This window comes from Lygodium microphyllum, chromosome 10 (genome assembly GCF_053477565.2).
Source record: "Lygodium microphyllum isolate KBCC chromosome 10, Lygodium_microphyllum_v1.1.10, whole genome shotgun sequence".
Lineage (NCBI taxonomy): Eukaryota > Viridiplantae > Streptophyta > Polypodiopsida > Schizaeales > Lygodiaceae > Lygodium > Lygodium microphyllum.
The window spans coordinates 13,957,464-13,980,522 of record NC_141144.1 but is presented as its reverse complement, the minus strand read 5'-3'; the positions used below and the strand labels follow the sequence as shown (position 1 = coordinate 13,980,522).

Genomic DNA, 23,059 nt, shown 5'->3' with positions numbered 1-23,059 from the left:
CTCCCTACCACCCTCCCTTTTACAAGTTGCCACTTCGGAACCATGGCATCTTCACTGACAAATGGCTTGTCTATTGGTTGCTTCTATTGCGGCAAGGACGGTCCCACCCTCGCAAATTGTTGCTCCCTACTCCACTGGAGTATATACATCTTCCATCATGCACTCCTTGTGCTACCTCTCCTTTTTGAGCCACAGAGATTGTTCTACATCGGCTCTCAGCTTACTATGCTCAAGGCAATAAGACACATCCGACGCACACTGAGTCCTTAGGAATGAGCACGAGGAGGCTCTAAGACCTCACAAGGCAATCAATTCTCCTAGAGCACACCACACTGCGCACAGGTTTCCCCCACCCATTTTCGGATTCCAATGGTTACCACGGCCCACATCTCCTCCACAATCCACTCCCTTGAGAGCATGCGACTACTCCCCACCCTTGGCTCACCCTGAGCCTTCTATCCCACCCTCTTCTACTCAAGTTCGAGAAGATAAATCTAGGTGCTTTTTGGCCTCTACTCCTTTCGACCCCTAGATACCTTCTTGTCAGAGTGCAGCGGTGCGGAAGCGTAGGACTGAGAGAGAGAGAACGCAGAGAGAGAAGAGAGAGAAAGAGACAGTGGACGATGAAGATCTGCTGTATAAAGAATGCTGAATACAAAGATATGCAGATATATACACGGGCGCAGTGCGCTGGACTGCGTGTCTCCACCTCGACGATGCAACCTGTTGTTCACCTCGAAGTCCGCTGCAGTCTGCACTGTCTGCTGTCTGAAATCTGCGAACAGAGACGGAATCTGCGCGTGTCACCGGTCTGTAATCTGCGAGCAGAGAAGTGTACCAGACTGCTGAAAGTGCCAGGTATAAATAGCTGAAAAACCGGGGGAAATAGGGCGCCAGAAATGGCCAGGCGGCTGCAGCCGACTGCCTGCTGCAGGTCGGACTGCCACGTGACAGTCCGACTGTGCAGTCCGACTGCACCAGACCTGGCCTGCTGCCCTGATCTGATCTGATCTCTAACACCCCCTCTTAGAGCCTGGGCAAGGCAGAAGCCTGAGGGATTTGGAATGTCTCCGAAGTAGAGCCTGGGGAAGTGCCTTCGTAAACAAATCCACAAGATTGTCCTCCGTCTTGCAGTACTCCACAGTGATGGTCTCATCCAGAAGCTTTTCTCGGATGAAATGGTACTGGATCTCTATGTGCTTCGTCCGGGCATGAAAAACAGGGTTCCTTGCCAAGGCAATGTAACTCTCATTGTCACATCGCAGCAATGTAGGACGAGTCTGGGGGCACCCAAGCTCCTCCAATAATCTCCGAAGCCACACAGCCTTGCATGTGGTGGAAGACGCGGCCCGATACTCTACCTCAGTAGACGAAAGGGCTACCGTGGGCTGCTTCTTGCTACTCCATGAAATAACACCTGCACCCAAGGTAAAACAGTAACCTGTAATAGACCGCCTGTGGTCCACATCACCGGCCCAATCCGAGTCGCTCCAACCTGCAAGTACAAGATCTGACCCATCTGTCCCTGCGGGGTAATGAATCCCTAAATCAGACGTCCCCCTCAAATACCGAAGTATCCTCTGAGCAGCCTGCCAATGCACCGTCTTAGGTTCACTCATGAACCCTGCCAAGAGCCCAACAGCAAAACATAGATCAACCCTGGTATTGAGAAGCCAAATCAAAGACCCAATCAACTGTCGATAGCGGGACGCATCCGCCAAAGGAGAAGCTGAATGGAAAGTGGCCTTCCAGTTCAGATCCATAGGAGTAGATAGAGCCCGACAATCCTCCATCTCAAAAGACACCAAGAGCTCCTGTACATATCTCTGTTGAGAGATGAAGATCCCCCTCTGAGACTGAAAAATCTCATGGCCCAAAAAGAAATGGAGTAGACCCAAGTCCGTCATCTCGAACGTCCGATGTAAAGCTGACTTCGTCTCCTGGACCTGCTGTGCATCATCACCTGTGACAATCAAATCATCAACATATAAGACAAACAGCACACAACCATCCTCGGAAGTGTGAACATACAGCTGCGGATCGGCCTTGGACCGCCGATATCCCAACTGAGATTGGAGGAACGAATCAATCTTCTCGTTCCACGCACGCGGAGCCTGCTTGAGGCCATACAAGGCCTTCTTCAACCTGTAGACTTTCCCATCTGAAGATCCAAAGCCAGGAGGCTGCTCAACATAGATCTCTTCCTTCAAATCACCATTGAGGAAGGCCGACTTCACATCCAACTGATAAACAGGCCATCTCCTATGGCCAACCAAAGCAAGAACAGCTCTAATGGTCGCCATACGAGCTGTGGGGGCAAAAGTGTCATGACAGTCAATCCCTGGGCACTGTGCAAAACCTTTAGCAACAAGGCGAGCCTTGTGCTTATCCAAAGAACCATCGCTAAGGTATTTGGTCTTGAAGACCCACTTGACTCCAATCACCTTCTTATTCGGGGGGCGAGGCACGAGTGACCAAGTGCCATTCCTCTCAATAGCCTCCAACTCGGCTTCCATAGCTTTCTTCCATGGGGCGGACTGTAAAGCCTCCTTCACGGAGGTGGGCTCTCGATCCTGCATAACACGGGTCATCAAACAATAGTTGGAGCAAACAAGCTCCGTAGAATGTGCCTGGTGCCTCCGTGACCGCCGCGGACCATCCTGCGGTCCCCACTCCTCAGGAACCCCCTCGATCCCTGAATCACGGAGTGTGTCACGGGCCCAGCGAGGAGGAGGCCGAACCTCCCCTCGTCTTTCTCCATCAGCAGAAGACTCTGGAATATCCACCGGTGGTAACTCCGCTGAGGTGTCCGGTGGAACAGTAGACTCTGTGTCAGAAACAGAATCATAATCAAAAGGCACAGGCTCCAGTGGAACTGTAGAAGGAGCCCAACTCTCCCTTGGATCTCCAAGAACGGGATGCTCCTCACCCGTTGAAATAGCTGGAACCTCCACAAACCGAACATCACGGCTAGTATACACATCCTGCTTAACGGGATCATACAGTCGGTAGCCTTGGGACTGGGAGCTGTAGCCAACAAATACCTGTTTTCGGGAAGTTGTTCAAATTTATCACGGTGAGCCTTGGGAATGTGAACATAGGCATCACACCCAAAGACCCGAAAGTAAGAAACATCTGGCTTCGTCCCAAAATAAGCCTCAAATGGGGTCATCCTTTCCACGGCCGAAGTAGGGGATCGATTAAGGATGTGGACTGTAGTAGCCACAGCCTCGGCCCACAGAACCTGAGGGGTCTGTCGGTGCTCCATCATGGTGCGCGCCATCTCGATCACACTGCGGTTCTTCCGTTCAAGAATACCATTTTCTTGAGGAGTGTTGATATTGGCAAACTCCTGGTGAATTCCTCTATCTGCACAAAACCGAGCAAACTCATTAGAAACAAATTCACCTCCCTTGTCGGATCGCAAGGTCTTCAACTTCCGGCCTGATCGGTTCTCCTCAAAGAGAAGCCAATCCTTCAAGTGCGAGAAAGCTTCTGACTTTAATGCCAAAAAATAGGCCCATGTCATCCTGCTGTTGTCATCCACGATCAGCATGAAGTATGAGCTCCCACGCAAGGACTCATTCCTCATAGGGCCACATAGATCCGTAGATACTAGCTCCATCGGTGAAGTAGACCGCCGCGAAGCTGTGTGGGGAATGGCATCTCTATGCTGCTTCCCCCGAATGCAAGAGACACATGGCTGCTGGCTCACCACTATATCCGGCAACCCTCGAACAAGCTGTCCACGTGACGCCCTCCGAAGATAGTCATAGTTCAGGTGACCAAACCGAGCATGCCATAACTCTGACTGTGACTGAGAGGTAAGAAGAAGAGTAGAGAGGGCGGTGGAAGACTTCAGTTTGTAAATGCCGTTCTCCTCATATCCGGATGAGAGAACCTTCCTCGATGCACGATCAAGGACTCGCACCGTAGTACTGTCAAACTCCACCAGAAGACCAAGGGAGCAAATCTTATGAACTGAAAGGAGATGGTACCCTAATCCTGGTACATGCAAAACCTCTGAGGTATGGGTACCACCTCGTCCATCCGGAATAAGCTGCATCTTACCCCGACCTGCAATAGATACTGAAGAGCTGTCTCCAATGAGAATATGCCCACGCGAGGGTCGCAGCTGGGCAACACCATCTGAGGAAGGAGTCATGTGCCGTAAGGCATCACTATCAACGATCCACTCTCGAGCCTGGGGAGCCGTCATCGCAGCATCAAAAGCATTCAGTGAAGCGTTCTCAATGACAGCTAGATGAAGAAATGCAGCTGATGAGGGTGCAGCCACCGCTCCAGAATCCTTGGTGTCCTTCTTCTTGGTGTCCTTCGTGTCTTTGTCAGGGCAATCCTTCTTCCAATGGCCAGTCTTTCCTCAAATATGGCATGTGGAGTCTTTGTCCTTGTCCTTCTTAGACTTGTTGTCCCCCTTCTTCTTATTTTGGTCCTTCCCCTTCTTCTAAGAGGCTTGACCTGTCAGCGCCTCCGACTTGGAAGCATTCTGTCCCTTTAACTGTTCCTCTTGGTCCAAGACCATAGGAACCAACTCTTCCCACCGAAGAGTAGACTCTCGCCCCGAAGCAATAAGGGCAGAGTAAAATGTACCGAATCGTGGCGGCAACTGGGACAATAGTGTGATCGCCATGTCTTCGGAGGAAATCGGCTTCCCCGCATTCTGAACCTGCATCTGAAGCTGGCTTAGCTTGTTAATGTGCTCCCGTAGCGAAGAAGACTTATTTACGGACAAGGTCCGCATCTGTACCTCCAAAGAAACCCGCTTCATTAGGGTCATCCGATTGTACATCTGATCAAGCTCCAGCCATATCTCCCGAGCCACCGTCAAGTGCTCGATGTGAGCGATCACGGCTATAGTGCATGATAGAAAGAGAAAGGATCGAATCCTGGCATTCAGTTTGTCCCAATGAGACTGGGCCTTGGCCAACTCCGCACGAGCATCGGAAGAGAGTTTGGACTCATCTCTTACCGAGGGCCGGTCAATCTCCTCCTGTACCAGCTCCGCCAAATCATAGGACTCAAGGATGGCCAACATCATGACGCGCCAAATGCGGTAGTTGTCGCCGTCGAGCTTCTAATCAGCAAGAAGAGCCGGTAAGACAGGCACCTTCCGGTCCATAATCGCCTGGAACTCCAAGTCAATCTCTATAGACATCTTCACCTGCAATGCCTTCACAAACACAAAAGCAGCCCCCTCTGACTGGGAAAACTCAGCTTGCTAAGGCTCTTCCGCGTCCTGAACCTTCTTCACCCGCCGGAGGCGATGAAAAAGCAAAACCTGCACTTGTAGGCTGAAAACTCAAACTTCCTCTGCGTCAAACAGCAGTAAACAGCAGCAAATCCACCACCTGTACTCCTTTCCTGTGCGCCCACACTCGTTTCAGCCTTGTTCCAAGGCGCAGCCCTCCTGTCTGCCCTTAAACGCAAAAAACGCAAATTTGTGTCGCAATGGAAACTCCTCTTCAGGTTGATTCTGCGCTCAGTCAGCCCTCAAACACTGCCCTGATACCATGTCAGAGTGCAGTGGTGCGGAAGCGTAGGACTGAGAGAGAGAGAACGCAGAGAGAGAAGAGAGAGAAAGAGACAGTGGACGATGAAGATCTGCTGTATAAAGAATGCTGAATACAAAGATATGCAGATATATACACGGGCGCAGTGTGCTGGACTGCGTGTCTCCACCTCGACGATGCAACCTGCTGTTCACTTCGAAGTCCGCTGCAGTCTGCACTGTCTGCTGTCTGAAATCTGCAAACAGAGACGAAATCTGCGCGTGTCACCGGTCTGTAATCTGCGAGCAGAGAAGTGTACCAGACTGCTGAAAGTGCCAGGTATAAATAGCTGAAAAACCGGGGGAAATAGGGCGCCAGAAATGGCCAGGCGGCTGCATTAAATGCAGCTGACTGCCTGCTGCAGGTCGGACTGCCACGTGGCAGTCCGACTGTGCAGTCCGACTGCACCAGACCTGGCCTGCTGCCCTGATCTGATCTGATCTCTAACACTTCTTTGGCACCACCTGCAACATTTCCTCCATCATCACACCTGGGGGTCCGTGATCCATGAGTTGGAATCCCTCTCTCTCTCAGAGGGGGATAAAGAGGGGGATCCTTTTTCTTTGCCTTCCGAGTGGGCATCTCCTTTTTCTTCAACTTCAAAGGGGGCTCCTACTCCTTTAGTTTCAAGAGCGGGACCTAACTATTCTCGAAGTTCTTCCTCTGCTATCTTTCACTTCAGAGGTTTGACTCTCTTTGGAGCAATTTTATCTCCATTAAAACCCGACATCTTAAGGATCTATCTTCGGTCACGGCCCTTGGATTTCAACGACGACTTTATGACTAGGCCTTCGTATTCCTTCCAGCATGGTGTAACAAAGCTAGTGGCTTCTCACCTGAGGTTGTGTTTCAAGTTCTATTGCTCATCTGATCTCCTTACTATTTTCATAAGTCTCCTTTCAGGTGGTATTCTCAGGTTACATTGTGGATCTTCTTCTCTTCATCTCACTCCTCTTTCTACACTCCTTTTTGGGCCTGAGAGGGGGTGTTGAGAAACCCTTCCCCACTATTCATTTTTGTCCCAGCGTTTAAGGGTTTCACTCATTGGACAACCCCAAAAGGGGTTGGGTGCCCACAGTCTAGCACCACCCTCATGCTAGCACCCCTTTAGACAGCCTTTTGCCTATTTGTAGGCCACCCACCTCAATCTTGGGTGGGTCTCTCCCACACTCCATCAGTCACATCAAACACTCTCTCCCATCATCTCTCTCTCTCTCTTCTCTCCTTCCACCATCGTCATCTGATGCTAGGCGCCAGCCTCCACCATCACCTGAGCTGCGTTTTGGTGGTAGCCTCCCTCCTCCTTAGCTCGCACTTCTCTTCCATCATTGGCGACAACTCCTATGTGCTCCTACACCTTGCATTTGGAGTCCACACCCTTCTGGCATCATCTTTCACTTGCCCAATATCATCTTCCATCCTTCAAGCGTCACTCTTCCACCTGTGTTTGGCTGCCCAAAAGTACCTTCATCAACTAGCATCCTCTTCATCTTGGCGTCAGATTTGTACCCTCTATACCTTGTGTTTGGCAGTCAAGCGGCTCTACCCATTCGCATTTGCCGCTTCTGGGATCTCCACTTCAGCTAGCGACTGTCTCCTCCACCAAGCGTCAACATCAAAGGCTGTTGACACGTGTAAGCACTAGCTCATCATGCCTGCGTTTGCAAACCCGAAGGCTTCTTCGATTGTCTTCCTACTCCATGCACCAGTTTTTATCCCTCCCTTGCAGATTCAGAGGGTTCTCTTCTTCGGCAATCTCCTTGCTCTAAGCAACACCTCATCATCTATGCATTTGCAAACTTAGAGGCTTCTTCGATAGTCTCCCTACTCCAGGGCATCTTTCACGCTACAGCACCCTTATATCAAATTCACTTCTTATTTTAGTTCATCATCTTGTTCATTTGAATTTCTCTTCTCTTAGTGTTTGCCATACACACACTATTTTTCTCCACGCAAACCCGACCTTGTAGTAGAAGCACTAGCACCTATAGGTGCATTAGGGCTTAATGGTCATACCTCTAAATCCATGAAAATTCCCCAAAAGCCTTTCACAACCAATACATGTTTCATCATGTATGACCAAGTGGAATAGTTGCTACCATCAAACTTGTTATCAACAAAAAGCATCCCAAACAGCTCATTCTTATTATATGCCATCTTAGCACATGCTGAGTATACAAATGCAGCTGAGGCAGCTGCTCAAAGTTGTCCGAAAATGGAGAAGGGAGTTGCTGTCCCAACATCTATGAGTGAAAAAAATGGCTAAAAAGTAGAATGAGATGGGAAAGAGCTTACAACCAATGCAAAGGTTGATGTATATGCTATTCAAGCATTTGCACACAGAAATATTTGGGGAAGCAAGCTAAAATGTTTCAAAATCCCCAAATTTTGTGTGCAAATGTTAGAGAAATTGCTGAATTTGCACAAATTCGATGAAGATCCACGTGATGGAAGGTGAAACCAGCAAAAGGCCCAAATTTTAAGGTGGAAATTTCAGAAAATTGCAGAAATTGGGCAGGTCAATAAAAAACCCCAAAATTTTCAAGTGCCAAGCGCGTGAAACTGAAAATTTCTTGGAAACTGAGGATGACATGGGCAAGACGAATTGGAAATTGCAAAGATTTCTTAACACCCCCAAATTCAAAAATTAGGGTTTCTGATCTTTTCTGTGCAGCAGAGAATGGCAGAGACAGGCAAAGCCGGGCAAGACCAACCACAATTTGCAGAAATTTCAGAAAATCCCCAAATTCAATAATTAGGGCCTCTGAGTTTTTTTTTCCCCTGATCTGCAGAAAATGGTGGACAAGGCTGAGAGAGTTCATGTGCAGGTGCTGTGTGCAAAACAGCGTGCAGGCTGCATAGAGAGAATGCAACAGAAAATGTCACAGTTGAGGTGACAGCGGCTGCTGGCAGCAATGCTATGAGGGGCTCCACGAGTTGGAGCTGGCAATGTAACCGATGCAGCAATGGCAGCAAGGCCAGCGTCACAATGGCTCTGATACCACTGTCAGATCAAATGGACAACTCAATAGACAAGAAGTGGAGTAGAGAGTGAGAGTAAGAGTAGACACACAAGGAAGCGTGCAAGAGTACCTTCACTAAAATGAATCACAAGAATGAAAATACAACTTACAAGGTACAACCCTAAGTTTATATAGACCTACACACTTTAGTGTGTTCACAGAAGGAGAAAACCCCTCCCATGTAAGAGAGTAAGAAGTGCCCATGGATTGGGTGTGCTCACACCAAAACGTTTCGAAGGAAAATACAAGGTTTATTTAATAGAAGCCATATTCAGAATCACATCACAATGTTGTTGCCTTTCATGCGGGACCCACACAAAGGGTATGGCTCACCCCAACATCCAATAGAGTGGCCTTTTGAAGGTGCTCATGGTTGAAGTAACCAAACCAATCACACCATAGCTCGGTCTGAGATTAAGAAGTAAGCAGATAGAGAGGTAAAAGCCAATGTGTCTCAAAACTTGTAGACACCATGTTCTTCCCTCCCATGACACACCACCTCCAATGTCTAGCCATCTAGACTCCAAAGGGACTCAACATTGAACTCCACAATGAGGCCTAGTTCACATATCTTACGTACCAAAAGCATATGTTAATGAAGATCTGGAACACACAAGACCTCTAACGTAAATGCTCCGCCTCTACTATGAGGGTGATCTAAATCTCACCAATGCCCTGAATAGGGAAGACATAACAAAAGAGTCATGGCCATGTCCTGTGAAGAGATCGTCTTTCCAAGATTGAGAATCTCCATCTACAATTACTAGAGTTTGTTGATATGATCCTTCATAGACATCAACTTGTTCAAATCCAAGATTTGCATCTACACCTCCAAAGAAACCCTCTTCACATGGGCCATCATGTTATATAGCTGCCCCAAGTGTAGCTAGATTTGCTAAACACTCATCCAATGGTTGATAAGAGCAATAACTACCAACATACAAGAGATAAAGATGAATAAGTGAATGCAAGCATTCAACTTGTCTCAATGTGCTTGGACCTTCTCCAACTCCAATTTCTCGAATTGCAAATGGGTGGAAGAATGTTTGACCTTTAGAGAGTCAATGGCTTCGGACATGAGCTCTACCAAATCATAGGACTTCAAAATGGCCTCCATCATCGATTTCCAAATGTTGTAGTTCTCACCTTGAATAGACTCTACACATGTTAGGTAGTCCCTCTCTAACTCTGAAAACACAACTAGCTAGGACTTTCTTCGCACATACAAGGAGAAAACTTTCCCATTGGAGGCAATAAAAACTCAATCATGCTCTAAAAGGATCAAAACACAATCTTTTCCACACTTTGACATTTGTTCCTACACACAAAAACACAAGCCAATCTGTGTGCACACACATTTCTGCTGGGTCTAGTTATATGTCAATGGATGGCCCTCCTTCCCACACTCATACATAGAAAATGCAGCCTTTGTGCCACACCGAATACTCCTCCTCCAATCTATCGTCTTCTAATCAGCCCCTTGACAGCTCTACTACCATGTTAGAGTGCAACATTGCGGAAGTAGATGCATGCACTGATCGTAAGAACTGAACATGAAAGGGGGGTGCAAGGAAGAGAGAGAGAGAGAGAGAACACTGGGAAAATCTGATGACTTCAAGAAAAGCTCAGCTACTCAGATATATCATTAGATGGTGGAGGCCACGAGATGCGTCACTAGAAAGGCTAATAAAAATATGGCAAATTCATGTAGCGAAAAGAAGTGGCAGGAAAGATTCATCCAACTCTGGATGTCTAAGGTCTCTTATCAAGGTAAAGTGTTCATGTGAAGGTGGCTTATTGGGGGTCTTCCAACTGAGGATGTGTTGCGTGCTCGCAAGATCTCTGCTGGTCGTTGTATATTTTGCACTACATGTGATGAGACATTGCTCCATCTCTTTGTCTCTTGCCTTGTTGCTCAACAGATTTGGAGTTTTGTTTCCCGTGTGTAGTCCTCAATGACTTAGCACCAGAAATCAGGTCATTCGTGGATTATGGGAAGATGACCTCTATGTCTACCTTGTATTCAGATTATTCCTACCTCTTTCATTTCCTTAGAAAAAGAGCCCTATGGCATATTTGGCGTACTCAGAATGCCTTTATTTTTTATTCAGTATCGGGCATCCATGGTCATGTCGCCCGTGTTCGTGGTTTAGTGTTATGGCAAATCTCCTCTATGGTGTCAGCTGATTTGGTTCTTCCTGACATTGTTGCTCCCCAGGTTGATGTTGTTCGCTCCACACCAACTGTCCTTTCTGTGTGATATTTCTATGTTTGAGTCTTCGTAGACTTCTGTTTTTTCTTTGCTCACCTAATGGTCTGATGTAAATATTTACTTCTTAATTCAATTATCTTCACGAAAAAAAAAACACTGTGAAAATGAATGTTGAACAAAACTCGGGGCAAAAAAGTACAAGGGGCTGCGCGAGTATCCACTCAGCTAGAAGCACTCTAGTACACAAGTCACTGATTGAACCATACTGACCACACATTATTGAGCGGCCTAATGAAAAGATTGAAAAGGAGGAGAAAATGAAGCCAACCTTTCTCCTCATATAGGGTAGTAAATAACCTAATTAAGCACTTAATTAGAGCAATTAACAAATTCACAAAACTGAATTGCACATTTTACCATACAATCTTGAACATTGGACACACTATTGGCCCCAAAACTGGCACCCCTTGCAATGTTTCTTCTATCTTATATTGCAAATGGAAAGAGAACAATTGAGATCCTCTGACCTCCTCTCCTAATCCAAGTGCCTCTTGCTGTCCAACTTGTGGGATGATGTCACATGCTCCAAGAGGGCTCCAAACTACTATCACATGTATGTTGTAGAACTAATCCCTGCTAGCTGCAAATCACATCAGCAGCCTCTCCCTGCTCTCTAACAGACTCCTTATCTCTCATAATGGCTCGAATAGACTTCCACTAGCCCCTAAAAACGTTTTTCCCACTTGCATGGGCAAGTTGGCCTTCTAATCCAATTTTCCAACGTTATCCAACTTATTAATTTAATTTTCAGAATATTAATTCTAAAAACTAATTTAATAATTATTCTAGTGCTGAAAAAAATGATTCCACTAGCCAATAATTAAATTGGATGGGCTAATTTGTTTCCAAGTATCCTTGAGCAGTTATCGATCCTAGTCTCTAATGTCACCATTGACATTAGTGGCCAATAAATTGGTCGAGGCCCAAATCTGACAAGTACCACCTAGTACCTATCAAGCATAATTTATTACAACTTTTGCCTTTGGCATCAACTGATATCTTGGGGTCCTAGATTCCACACTATGGAATAATTGACTTGCACCTCACATGTGCAAGTCACATTATCACATTTGATAAAATTTTAATCAAATGCTAAGAGAAACAATAAAATTTCATGTCCTCGTAATAGGAAAAGAATGCAGGTCAGCTTGCAGACTGGGCGATTGGGGAAGGTCTGCTAGACTGCCATGTGGCAGCCTACGTACTGGCCAACTGGGAAAGGTCTGCCAGACTGCCATGTGGCAGTCCGCTGACCCGCTGACTACCCAGGTGCTGCCCACTGCCCCACCCACCTGACCACCACCCTGCACTGCCCACACTTCATGGAACTTCCTGTGCTGTCATACCTGCCTGTCTGGCCTATTCTGCCCATCCAGGAAGTGACTGCCAGCAAAAACTTGCTCCAGGAGCCTTGAAGTTTCACAATTCTATGCATTTCACAAGCGGGCAAGTGATCAATATTTGTCCTTAAATCTCATAATTTTCTTTAAAAATATGTTTTGGTTTGGTGCTTCATGTCCTGTTGAAACATTTCATGCTAAAATATGACATTTCAAAATCAAAATGTCCTCGTGAGATCCATGCAAAATATTTGCTAGACTAAAAGTTACACCAATTCACTTGGAGTCAGGTGCTCACTGAAAGTAGCCAGAGCCTTCAACAACCATAAGCCTAGCCCTAGATAAAAGATGTTCTTATTCATTTGGATCAAGCAGTACACTCAAGAGAGTAGCCCAAGGCCCAATCAAAAGCAAACTCTAGCCCAACAGAAGTGCAATGCTTACTGCTGACACAAGCAACGGCACCCATGCATGCATAATGCACCCACTTCACTGTCTGCTCTTTGCATGGCTGCCCTAGGCTTCACCAGCCTGTATGCATGCAGTGTAGCACCCCAGGCTACAGAGACCAGAAATATGTCATTCCGGAGAATAGTCAGTTTACTTACACGATGAACGGCCAGTCCTTGAAGCTGAAAACACAGGTTGAGCAATTGGTGGTAAGCCACGATCCTGAAGAAACTCTTTTTGCAATTTTTCTGTGTAATTGACAAGGTTTACATGCTTCGAAAATTCTTCTTTCAACTTTGAACTTTCCTGCCATACATCAAGCCATTTTGAAATGTAAATGAACATTCACAAACCTAACAAAGACACTGTGCTTAATACTGTCAAACCATATACAATCGATGTGGAACTCCCATTTCACCATACAGATATAACATTCATAAAGATATCTAAAAAGTTGCTTGTTACAGCACTGTATGGGGTTTTGTTGTATGTCATCGTGTTCAATGTATATTTGTAGTATATTGTAATACATCAATTGTATTTCCAGAAAGTACACGTGCAGTTCTCAATACAGCACAATACACGATCTCTATATTTACATCCTGGCATCAACTAACAGACCGACGCAGTTAATTATATTTATGAATCAAATTATCATTGAGTCATTGATGTTGGCCATTATAATCATGAATTGTATCAAGAATTATTCACGATTTTAAATTAGTTTACATTCTACAAGGCTTCCTCCATGTGCATTTCAAAAGATAGGCATTCATATAGCTTACGTGGTTGGGAATCTGGAAACTTCCTTTGAATTTTCTCCTTTGGGAACTGCAGCATTCCTTGTTAATGCTATAGCATTTTGACTGTTGTAGAAAATTGGAAAAGAAGTAACACATTTTGGCTATACAAAAGTCTTTTAGACATCCCCAAGCTAAGGCTAGATTAAGCCCCAAAGGTCCTATTTTCTCTAATGACATTGACAACCAAACCACTATCTGTACTGACATGCTTTACATGCAAACCATTACATCAACTTGTGGGAGGTAGATGTGCACTCTGCCTCCACTAGTAGAGAAGTGGCATCCTTCATTCACCTCCTGAAACTGAGGCTGTATTGCAATTCCCTCCTCAATAAAGGGCTATATATCCATGAAAGAGTATGGAATTCTTGCCCTTGTCCACTTGTGAGAAACCTCTTCAAACTATTAGTCCCCTTTCACATGTAGAAAAACCTTCACTTGACCTTCTTGAATAACCCCCATAACCGCAACCCTAATATCCACCATGATCCCACGCCATCAGCCTTCTACACCCATGTGCTGCCTATCACCCTGGCTTGAACTGGTGTCATTATATGTCACCTTGTGCCCACACACTAGTACTATGTCATGACTTTGAGTACTCAACCATTGACCCTTCAGAATATACTTGCCCTTTTACTTAACACTAACACCACTTGCATGGAATCTCCAATATAAGTCCAAGAATGGTTCTAAAATAAACCCTTCATCCTAATTGTGCTTTTGTTAAAGAGAGCAGCATCTTCATGTTTCTCTTAAAGACTGCATAAACCTACATGTTCAAAATAATGACTGTGATTATGTTTTCCTTCTAGAATTCCAATTCGCAATTCTTTCCATCAAAAATTTGTTATTTGCATCCTCAAAAATCACTTTTACCTCAAGACATCAGTGCTCACAAATGTCTGTATGACAGTTTCTCATGAGTCATGCAATGCATGGTTTTATTTATACTTTTTCATTTCATTGAATGCATTCTTATCATCTGGAGGATGTGAAGAAGAAATGGTCAAGCACCACGCACTCAAATTAGAAAGCAAAGAGGAAGCTTACAAATGCACAATAGTCTAATTTGCTAAATTATCAGGCAGTTTTTTGTAAATATGAAACGAGTGGTAGTTTCCAGTAATAACCAACAATCAGAATTGAAAGACAATTTTAGCATCTGATATACAGCATGATGATATCATCCATCACTTACCAAGGGCAAATGCAGAACAAAGAGAGCATGACTTAGAAAGAAAGCATCCAGACTAGATGGCCTGTAAGTCCATGAACAAACAACAGCACACTTTAAGCAACCTATAAGTAGCAGCATTTGAAAACCATGAAATCATTTTTTTGTTTTTTAAATGACGAACGCTGTAACAAAAAGTAAGAGTGAGCTAAAAGCACCTCTTTTTCATAAAGAATGTCTCATCACCAAGCCGGACAGATAAAGATTCATATGCTTCGGCTGCTTTCCTATACAGCTACAACATATATGACCCAAGCCATAAAGCATTAGTTACGCACCATCATTGCAGGAAACTTAAACAAACATTCACAACAATGCCACCAATACAACACCAGGGCCTAGAACTACTTAACCTTATCAAGAGTCAGAGGCTTCAGAGAGTTCAACTGTGTCTTGAAGGTGACTCATTATTGATAGGCTCAAAGAAATCACATTTTAGTTAAATACAAAAGCATAGCCTTGCTTGCATGGCTTATCCTATTTAACATGCTTCCTAGACACTCGATCCTAAGACAAACACCGGTTGTCCTAGAATGTACAGTCTAGCCAAGCACTAGTCTTATCTGATGTGGGTGCTGGTTCACACCCAAGCATTCATAGCAGGGGATGGCCTGAACAGGGCCTCAAAATGTGTCAATGCTCACAAAGCCTGGTAGAAGACAGTGCAATGGGATACATGTTTCCTGCTTTCCCCTGTTTGGCCTATTTTACCTAGTTTTGGCCCTTTTTGACCCATTGATGACTGCTTATAGGCCATTTTCAGTGTTTTGTGCACAATTTCTCTAACCTTCTGCAAGCAACCAGCAGCGTGCAACCTTGTTTCCCGCCTTCAGCAGAGCAGAACTTCCATCTCAGCCACTCATTTCAGTCCCACTCTAGCCCCATTTTTGCCAACCATGATGACTGTGTGTTTCCTTTTTTACATGTTGTCCAGCTATTTCTCTGCTTGCAGCTTTCTCCCCCATGTCCTTTCATGCTTGTCATCTCGTGTGCAGGTCAGACTGATGTATCTCACATCTCACATACCTACTAATGTCAAATTGCTAGCAGTCGACACCATCACGATCAATGTCAACATCGTGAGATTGTGTGAAGGTGGGTGAACATATGATCGGAGATTATGGTTACCAACAGCAGACCATGTGATTGTGTGAATTAGCATCTTGCCAGGAAACAGCAAATAGATCGAAGAAATGAAAACAAGGGACCTGATACATCTGCTGGGATGGCAAAGCAGTGGAACTAATGCGACAGCTTGTGGAGGAGAGAAGAGCATCAACATCATCCCATGATATTCATGGCTGTTCAAGGATTCTCAAGACTGATCATGAGTCTGTCCTGGATAGGGCAGGAAAGTGACTCTTAAGCATTACGATGCTTTATACTTTCACATTGTTGCGATTTCAACTTAACTAATATATAACATTGCATATAGTAGGAGCACCAGATGCATAAGGAAACATTCTTGTTTGCATACTTTGGACCATTACAATGTGACTGTGCATGGAATTTGCATTCTACCAGCCATACCAAGATACATTGTTGCGATTTCAACTTAACTAATATATAACATTGCATATAGTAGGAGCACCAGATGCATAAGGAAACATTCTTGTTTGCATACTTTGGACCATTACAATGTGACTGTGCATGGAATTTGCATTCTCCCATACATTGCATGCATTACTAGCTGCATTTTTTGTCATGAGGACATGTATTTTTGAAACCTCACTTAATATGTGGATTAATTTTTAATCACATGGTTAAGTAAATGTTGCACATATAAGGTGTAACTGGGATTAGAGTAAATTTACGAGCTCGGGACCCGAGAAAATCACGAGATATCAAAGGGAAAAGTTGCTATAAGTTATGCCGCACAAGTACTTAGTGGTATCTGGTGCCAATTGTTAGCCTAGGTCATTCATTTGGCCATAAGTTTCAGTCGGTGACACTAGAGAAGTGGCGTTTAATGGTACCTTAAGCCAATCTCATGGTCAAAGATGGCGCAGAGACACTTGCAAATAAAAGTTGCCTAGCCAATTTAATTATTGGCCAATCATATCATTTTTCAAGGCACCGAAATAATTATTAGACTAATTTTTAGTATTTAAAGATTGAATATTAATATTTAATTATGGATAATGCTGGAACAACCATTTGGGAAGGCTGCCACTTGTCAAAAATGCCCATGCAAGACTGAAAAACGTCTTTAGAGACTAGAGAGGGGCATTTTTAGTGTATTCCGCTTGCAAGAGAGACGGGGGAGATGTTGTTGGTCCGATTTGCAGCCATTGAAGGATCTTCTAAGGCAACCAGGGGCAAGAGAAGACCAATCAACAGCAGGTGACAGCATCTACAAGCTGTTGAGACAAGGCAACAGCAGTAAATGACTGATTTTCTTCAGTTCTTCGTGAAGAAAGTCTGAATTTTCTCTCTTCTCATCATTCTCTCTCATCTCCCAACCTTTCTACAGCCTTGATTCAAAGATTGCAACATTGAGATCACCAAAGGCTGAAAAATTTCAGATTTCTCTGCTTAAACCCTAATCTGCAATAGAAATTAGGGTTTAGCAACAACCTCAGGAAGCCTGCCAAAAATTGGAAGCTCCAAGACTTGGATTCAACAGGGCTGAAGCTGTTTTTAGCCTATTCAAGTGGAGGGACCAGCAAATAATTGAATTTGGGGCATTTTTCCATCTCCATCAAAGCAGGTGAAGGCCAATTGATTGCCCGAATTAAGGGGAAAAACAGATTAAAGACTTACTGGTCATTTTGAATAGCAAGCGGAGTTGGAATACCGAAAGGGATTGGAAGAATTCCATTGTACATCAACTTCTTCTTCAATTAAGTTAAATAAATACCGAAAGGGGCACCAATTTTGGGGGTCAACAGGGTGTCCAATGTCCAAGATTATATGGTAAAGTGTACTTTTCAGTTTTTTGAATTTGTTAATTGCTGTAAATAGTGCTTAATCAAGTTATTTACCACCCTATCCGAGGAGGGAGACTAGTTACATTTTTCCTCATGACCAACACTATACAAAGCATTTGCATGACCAGTATTATCACCATGAGCCCCATGAGCACTCAGGGGTGCAGATGCGTTACCAAACATGCTACTTTGTGCCCCAGGCATCAAGCCAATGCTGCCATACATAGGGTTTTGCCCATTTCCAGCCATACCCAAATACATTGGGCCTTGCACACCATGCATTGGTTGTTGCATACCATGGGGATTTGTGCCATACATTTTTGTATGCAATCCCTATCCAACCATAGCATGAAAAATTGTGCTACTACCAAAGTATCCTAGCTGCTCCATCCTAGTATGCATGCCCGCCGACTATCCAAAATATATTGGATTGGTACTTCCATGATGGCCTTGCATTTGCATTCCTTGCCTTGTAGGTACCAATTGTTTTGCTTCATTACCATCTTTAGGAGCTTCAAGTGAAGGCTTTGGCATTACCTTCGGTGCACCTTGCTTTGGGACCCTTTGTCAATTCAACAAAGAAATTTGTTGTTGTTCCTCGTCCCATTCTTCAATTGGTCATCAAATTTCCTCTTCGCTTTGTTGATCATCATTGTCATTATGCTTTGAAAGCTCTATATCTTGCCCAGCAACAACATTTTCAACTTGTTGTCCATGGTTTAAGCCTTGTCCAAGATCAAGCATTGCATTTTCTCCAACACTTTGTGAATTTTCAGATCGATAGGCATCATCCCTGCTTAATCCCACCTCACTATCTGAAGAAATTCTTGATGTAATGCTCAGTTGAATACAATTTCAGCACTAGAGCAAAGCTTCTGACCTTCAATCAGGTGCCTCAAGCCCACCAAGTCAAGGGAATTGATAGTATCCCAACAATGAAACCTTGCAAACCAGTCTTCCTCCTCGGATAGGGTAGTAAATAATAAAACCAGGCTTCCTTCTTGGAGAGGATGGTAATTCCTTGATTAAGCACTTGATCACAATAATTAGCAATAAACATAAATTAAAATGCACAATTTACTTTAATAACCTGGGACATTGGATGTGATAAACCTGCACTCGTTACGCACTCAACACGGCACAGAAAGGTAACACGATATATGAGCTCAAGGTATACTCTTGTATTATTCAATCCAAAAAGCGAGACAACATAGACACATCCCAGGACTACACCCTCGTGACGCCGCACATAAGAGGGTTCACCACTGGGTATAGGGAATCACACGTAGAGTGGAAACAGGGTAGGGCTTTGAGTCACTACTGCTCCCTATATAGATGCAATCGGTAGCAACGGCATGGTATAGCTACAAAGCCCTTACACTAACCCCCGCTTACTGGATTGCTGACCTCAGCAATCTAAGGGTGGCGTTTGTTATTTGACTCATCCGGGGTCTTAACGCAGCTTTTCCTATCAAGCTGGTCAATGTCTGCCGGTCTAAGGGGACCGTGGGGTCTTAACACAGTCTATACTATCAGACTGGCCAGTGTCTGCCGCACTAGACGTTTTCTGTTGATGGAGTTATTTTGATGATTGCTACCATGCGAGTCCACCCTCGACTCGATTACATTTGAGGAGTGGAGGCACATTTGGGGTCTATGATGGAGAACCGCATTATTTGTTGAAGTGCTTGGGGCGGCTCAAGGGTCTGTAGAAGGAGTAGGAGGGTTCTCCTCGAGCCAAAGGGCGAAGGCATCCTTTCTGCGTTCACGGGCCTCCGCTTCTGAGATCCAAGTGGCCTCCTTGAGTGGACGCCCGCGCCACTTGGTGAGGTATTCGGAGAAGCCTCTTTGTTCCCAGCGTTGGAGAAATGCTTCTACTTCGAAGGGACCGTTGGGATGGAGCAGTGGTACGCGCCGTCCCCATTGGTTGTCGGGATAGAACCTGTATAGAAGACGAGCATGAAATGCATTATGAACACAAACACTGTCTGGCAGGTCCAGCTTGTAGGTGACTTCGTTCAACACTTGAGTGATTCGGTAGGGTCCATAGTAGCCGTGATTGAACTTGGGGGTCATGTTTTTGGGAAGTGACATATTCTTAGAGCTCACTAGGACCATATCTCCTTTGGCGAATAGTACAGCCTTTCTCTTCTTGTTTGCTTGCTCTGTCATGGTTATCTTGCTCTGCTCGAGGCTTTGCTTGGCTGCTGTGTTGCGATCTCTCCATTTCTTCAAGAATTCTTCTGCATCTTAATCTTCTGCTTTGGCAGCTCCGGATGCTAGGGCCAGTGGGGTAATGACTTCTTTTCCAGTGGCTAACTTGAAGGGGGTGTACCCCGTTGTTGAGTGGATGGAGCTATTATAGTGAAATTCCAAGACATCAAGGTACAAGGCCCAATCTTTCTGGTCCACTCGGGCATAGCTGCGGAGATAATCTTCGATGCCTTGGTTGACTCGTTCTGTCCGTCCATCTGTCTCCGGGTGGAAGGATGATGAGAATCTCAGTTGTGTTTCCAGAGTCTTGAAAAGTTCCTTCCACGTCGCTCATGAATCTTCCATCTCTATCTGATACAATGGCCAGTGGTAAGCCATGCAGTTTGAATACATGTGTAAAGAAGAGGCGTGCTACCTCCTTGGCATTCAGTGGTGGTTTGGCCGGGATGAAGTGGGCCTGTTTGGAGAAGTAGTCCACCACTACAAAGATGATGGTGTACCCATGGGACTTCGGTAGCTCCACAATGAAGTCCATGCTGATGACATCCCATGGGCGGTTGGGTACCGGTAATGGTTGTAGGAGTCCTGCTGGTCTTGATCTTGGTGCTTTGACCATTTGACAAGTAGGGCAAGTTTTGATGTAGTCTATCACTTATTCCTCATATTCGGCCAAAAGAACTGCTTCCTAAGGGCCTCCAAGGTCTTGCTTTGCCCTTTGTGGCCTCCAATCTTGCCGTCGTGTATTTCATGCAGGATGAGTTTCTTCAACTCCACATTGTTGGGGATATACAATCTCTTGCCTAAAAATAGAATACCCTCCTCTAAGGTGTACATTCCATGTGGTGTCTTTGACAAGCTTTCCGGCTCAAGGCATCTGCTATCTTGTTGGTGGAGCCGGGCTTGTGCTTAATCTCGAGGTCGAATTCGGCTAGGAAGTCTAGCCAACGGGCTTGCTTTGCTGATAACTTGGGTTGAGATTGGAAGTATTTGAGGGAGATATTGTCGGTGAAGACTATTGTATGCTTGTCTTGGACATAGTGCTTCCATTTTCTAAGGCAGTGGATGATTGCCAACATTTCCTTCTCATGTGTGCTCCACCTTGTTTCAGCATCAGTGAATTTCTTTGACTCGTAGGCAATGGGGTGACCCTCTTGGACCAGTACACCTCCTATGCCGTAGTCAGATGCATCTGTAGATATTTCAAAGGGTTTGGTGAAATTCCGCACCCTTAGGACGGGAGTTTGGCTCATGCACTTCTTCATCTGCTCAAAGGCTTCCTGTTGCGCGTTCTCCCATGTAAAAGAGTAATCTTCTTTGGTGAGGTGGGAGAGGGGGGCAGTGATGAGGCTGTAATCTTTGATGAATCTCCGACAAAATACTGTGAAGTCGAGGAACTCCCGCACTTCTCTTACAGTTTTCAGTACAGGCCATTTTTGGACAGCTTCCACTTTCTTAGGGTCCACTTTGATTCCATCTGCTCCTACAATAAAGCCTAAGAACTCCAACTCTTTCACTGCGAACTCACATTTTTCCGGCTTGGCATATAATTGATGCTGTCGCAGTTTCTCAAAAACTCAGCGTAAGTGCTGCTTGTGCTCTTCTAAGGTCTTGCTGTAGACTAGGAGGTCATCTATGTAGATAATGACAAAGATATCTATCTCCGGTCTAAAGACTCCACCCATGAGGCCACAGAATGTGCCTGGCCCATTGCTTAGGCCGAACCCTAAGACTAACCACTCGAAACTACCATATCGGGTACAGAAGGCTGTTTTTGGGATATCTTCTTCGGCTATGCGGATTTGGTGGTATCCTCATCTAAGATCAATCCGACTGAAGTACTTGGCCCCGTGCAGTCTATCTAAGAGGTCTTCCACTAGGGGCATAGGGTATTTGTTTTTTATGGTGATTTTGTTAAGAGCCCTATAATCTACACAGAGTCTAAGTCCCCCATCCTTCTTTACAAACAACACTGGGGCACCAAAGGGGGATTTGCTAGGGCGGATGAATCCTTGTTCTTCTAGTTCATGTAGTTGCTTCTTCAATTCCATGAGTTCAGTGTGGTTCATGCGATAGGGAGCTCGGGCCGGTGGGGCAGACCCTGGAATCAGCTCAATTTTGTGATCGACATCTCGCCTGGGTGGTAGACCCTTGGGTAGCTCGGCTGGCATTACATCTTTGAATTCTTCAAGTATTTCTGCCACCTCTGTGTTCCTATTCTGTCGTTTGGGTTTCTTGCCATTTTCTTCTTCTCCAATTGGTCGGATCATACACAAATAGACCATATCTCCTTGCTTGACTGATTTTTCGACTTGCTTTGCACTGCATGTCATGATACGTGGCCTGATACGGTCCCTTGGACCAGTGCTTTTTGGGTCTGGCCCTTTGGTTGGTTTGCAGTTGGTTTTATTGTTTGGCATGATACTCCTGGCTTATTCTCCTTCATTTGCACCTTGATTGGGGTCCTGCCAGGTAGCTGCATTCTTTCACATGGCACTCTGACGCCTTCTCCTTGCATATCTAGCATCATTTCATTCACACCTTTACCAAACATTGCAAAGACATACTTGTCATAGAATTCTAAGCCCAATATCACTTCAAAATCATCCATAGGGATTACTAAGAAGTTGAGTTTCGCTTTCCACTTATCGGCTTCCACTTGGACTGCAAAGACTTGTTTTACTTCCTTGGCTTCTCCTTGTGCGAATGTTACTGTTAATCCTTCTGGGGCCTTTGATAGTTTTAATCCATGTTTTGCTGCACACCCTGGTGTCATGAAGTTGTGTGTTGCTCCTGTGTCCACCATGATAGGTTGGTTTCCTTCGCCCACTCGGCCTTTGATGTATATATGGTGGACTGCCGCTACTCTGGCTGCCATGCATTGGGGTCGGGCACTAACTGACCCTACCCTTGGGTGGTCCATGCTTTCTTCACTCCCGTTTGGAATTTCCTGGATACGCGGTGGTTGTGGTTCATCTCCTCCATATGCATAAGTTGCATTTACCCTTGATCCACTTGATGAAGCTATATCTTCTATTGGCCATTTGTTTTGGTAGTGTGGATCCCCGCATTTGAAGCATCTGATGCCGGTGGAAGAGCCTGGGGGTCTCCACCATGATGTATTTGATCCTGCGGGCCCACACGATGTACTAGGGGTTGGCTTGTAGTGATTGTTTCCCCATCTTCCTGCTGCTCCTCTTGGTACTAATGCGGTTTGTGATAC

At 45.1% G+C, this 23,059-nt stretch overlaps 1 protein-coding gene across 1 annotated transcript in view; it reads right to left on the bottom strand.

The window, feature by feature from the left end:
- Positions 1 to 23,059, bottom strand: part of LOC148029729 (metaxin-like protein) — an 84,759-nt gene that overhangs the window by 25,892 nt on the left and 35,808 nt on the right. Inside the window, exons 3-5 of the mRNA XM_087686046.1 lie at positions 14,854 to 14,930; positions 14,660 to 14,720; positions 12,814 to 12,961 (exon numbers count right to left, since the gene is read on the bottom strand). Coding sequence (XP_087542172.1) covers positions 12,814 to 12,961; positions 14,660 to 14,720; positions 14,854 to 14,930 — 286 coding nt within the window. The remainder of the gene's footprint in view (positions 1 to 12,813; positions 12,962 to 14,659; positions 14,721 to 14,853; positions 14,931 to 23,059) is intronic.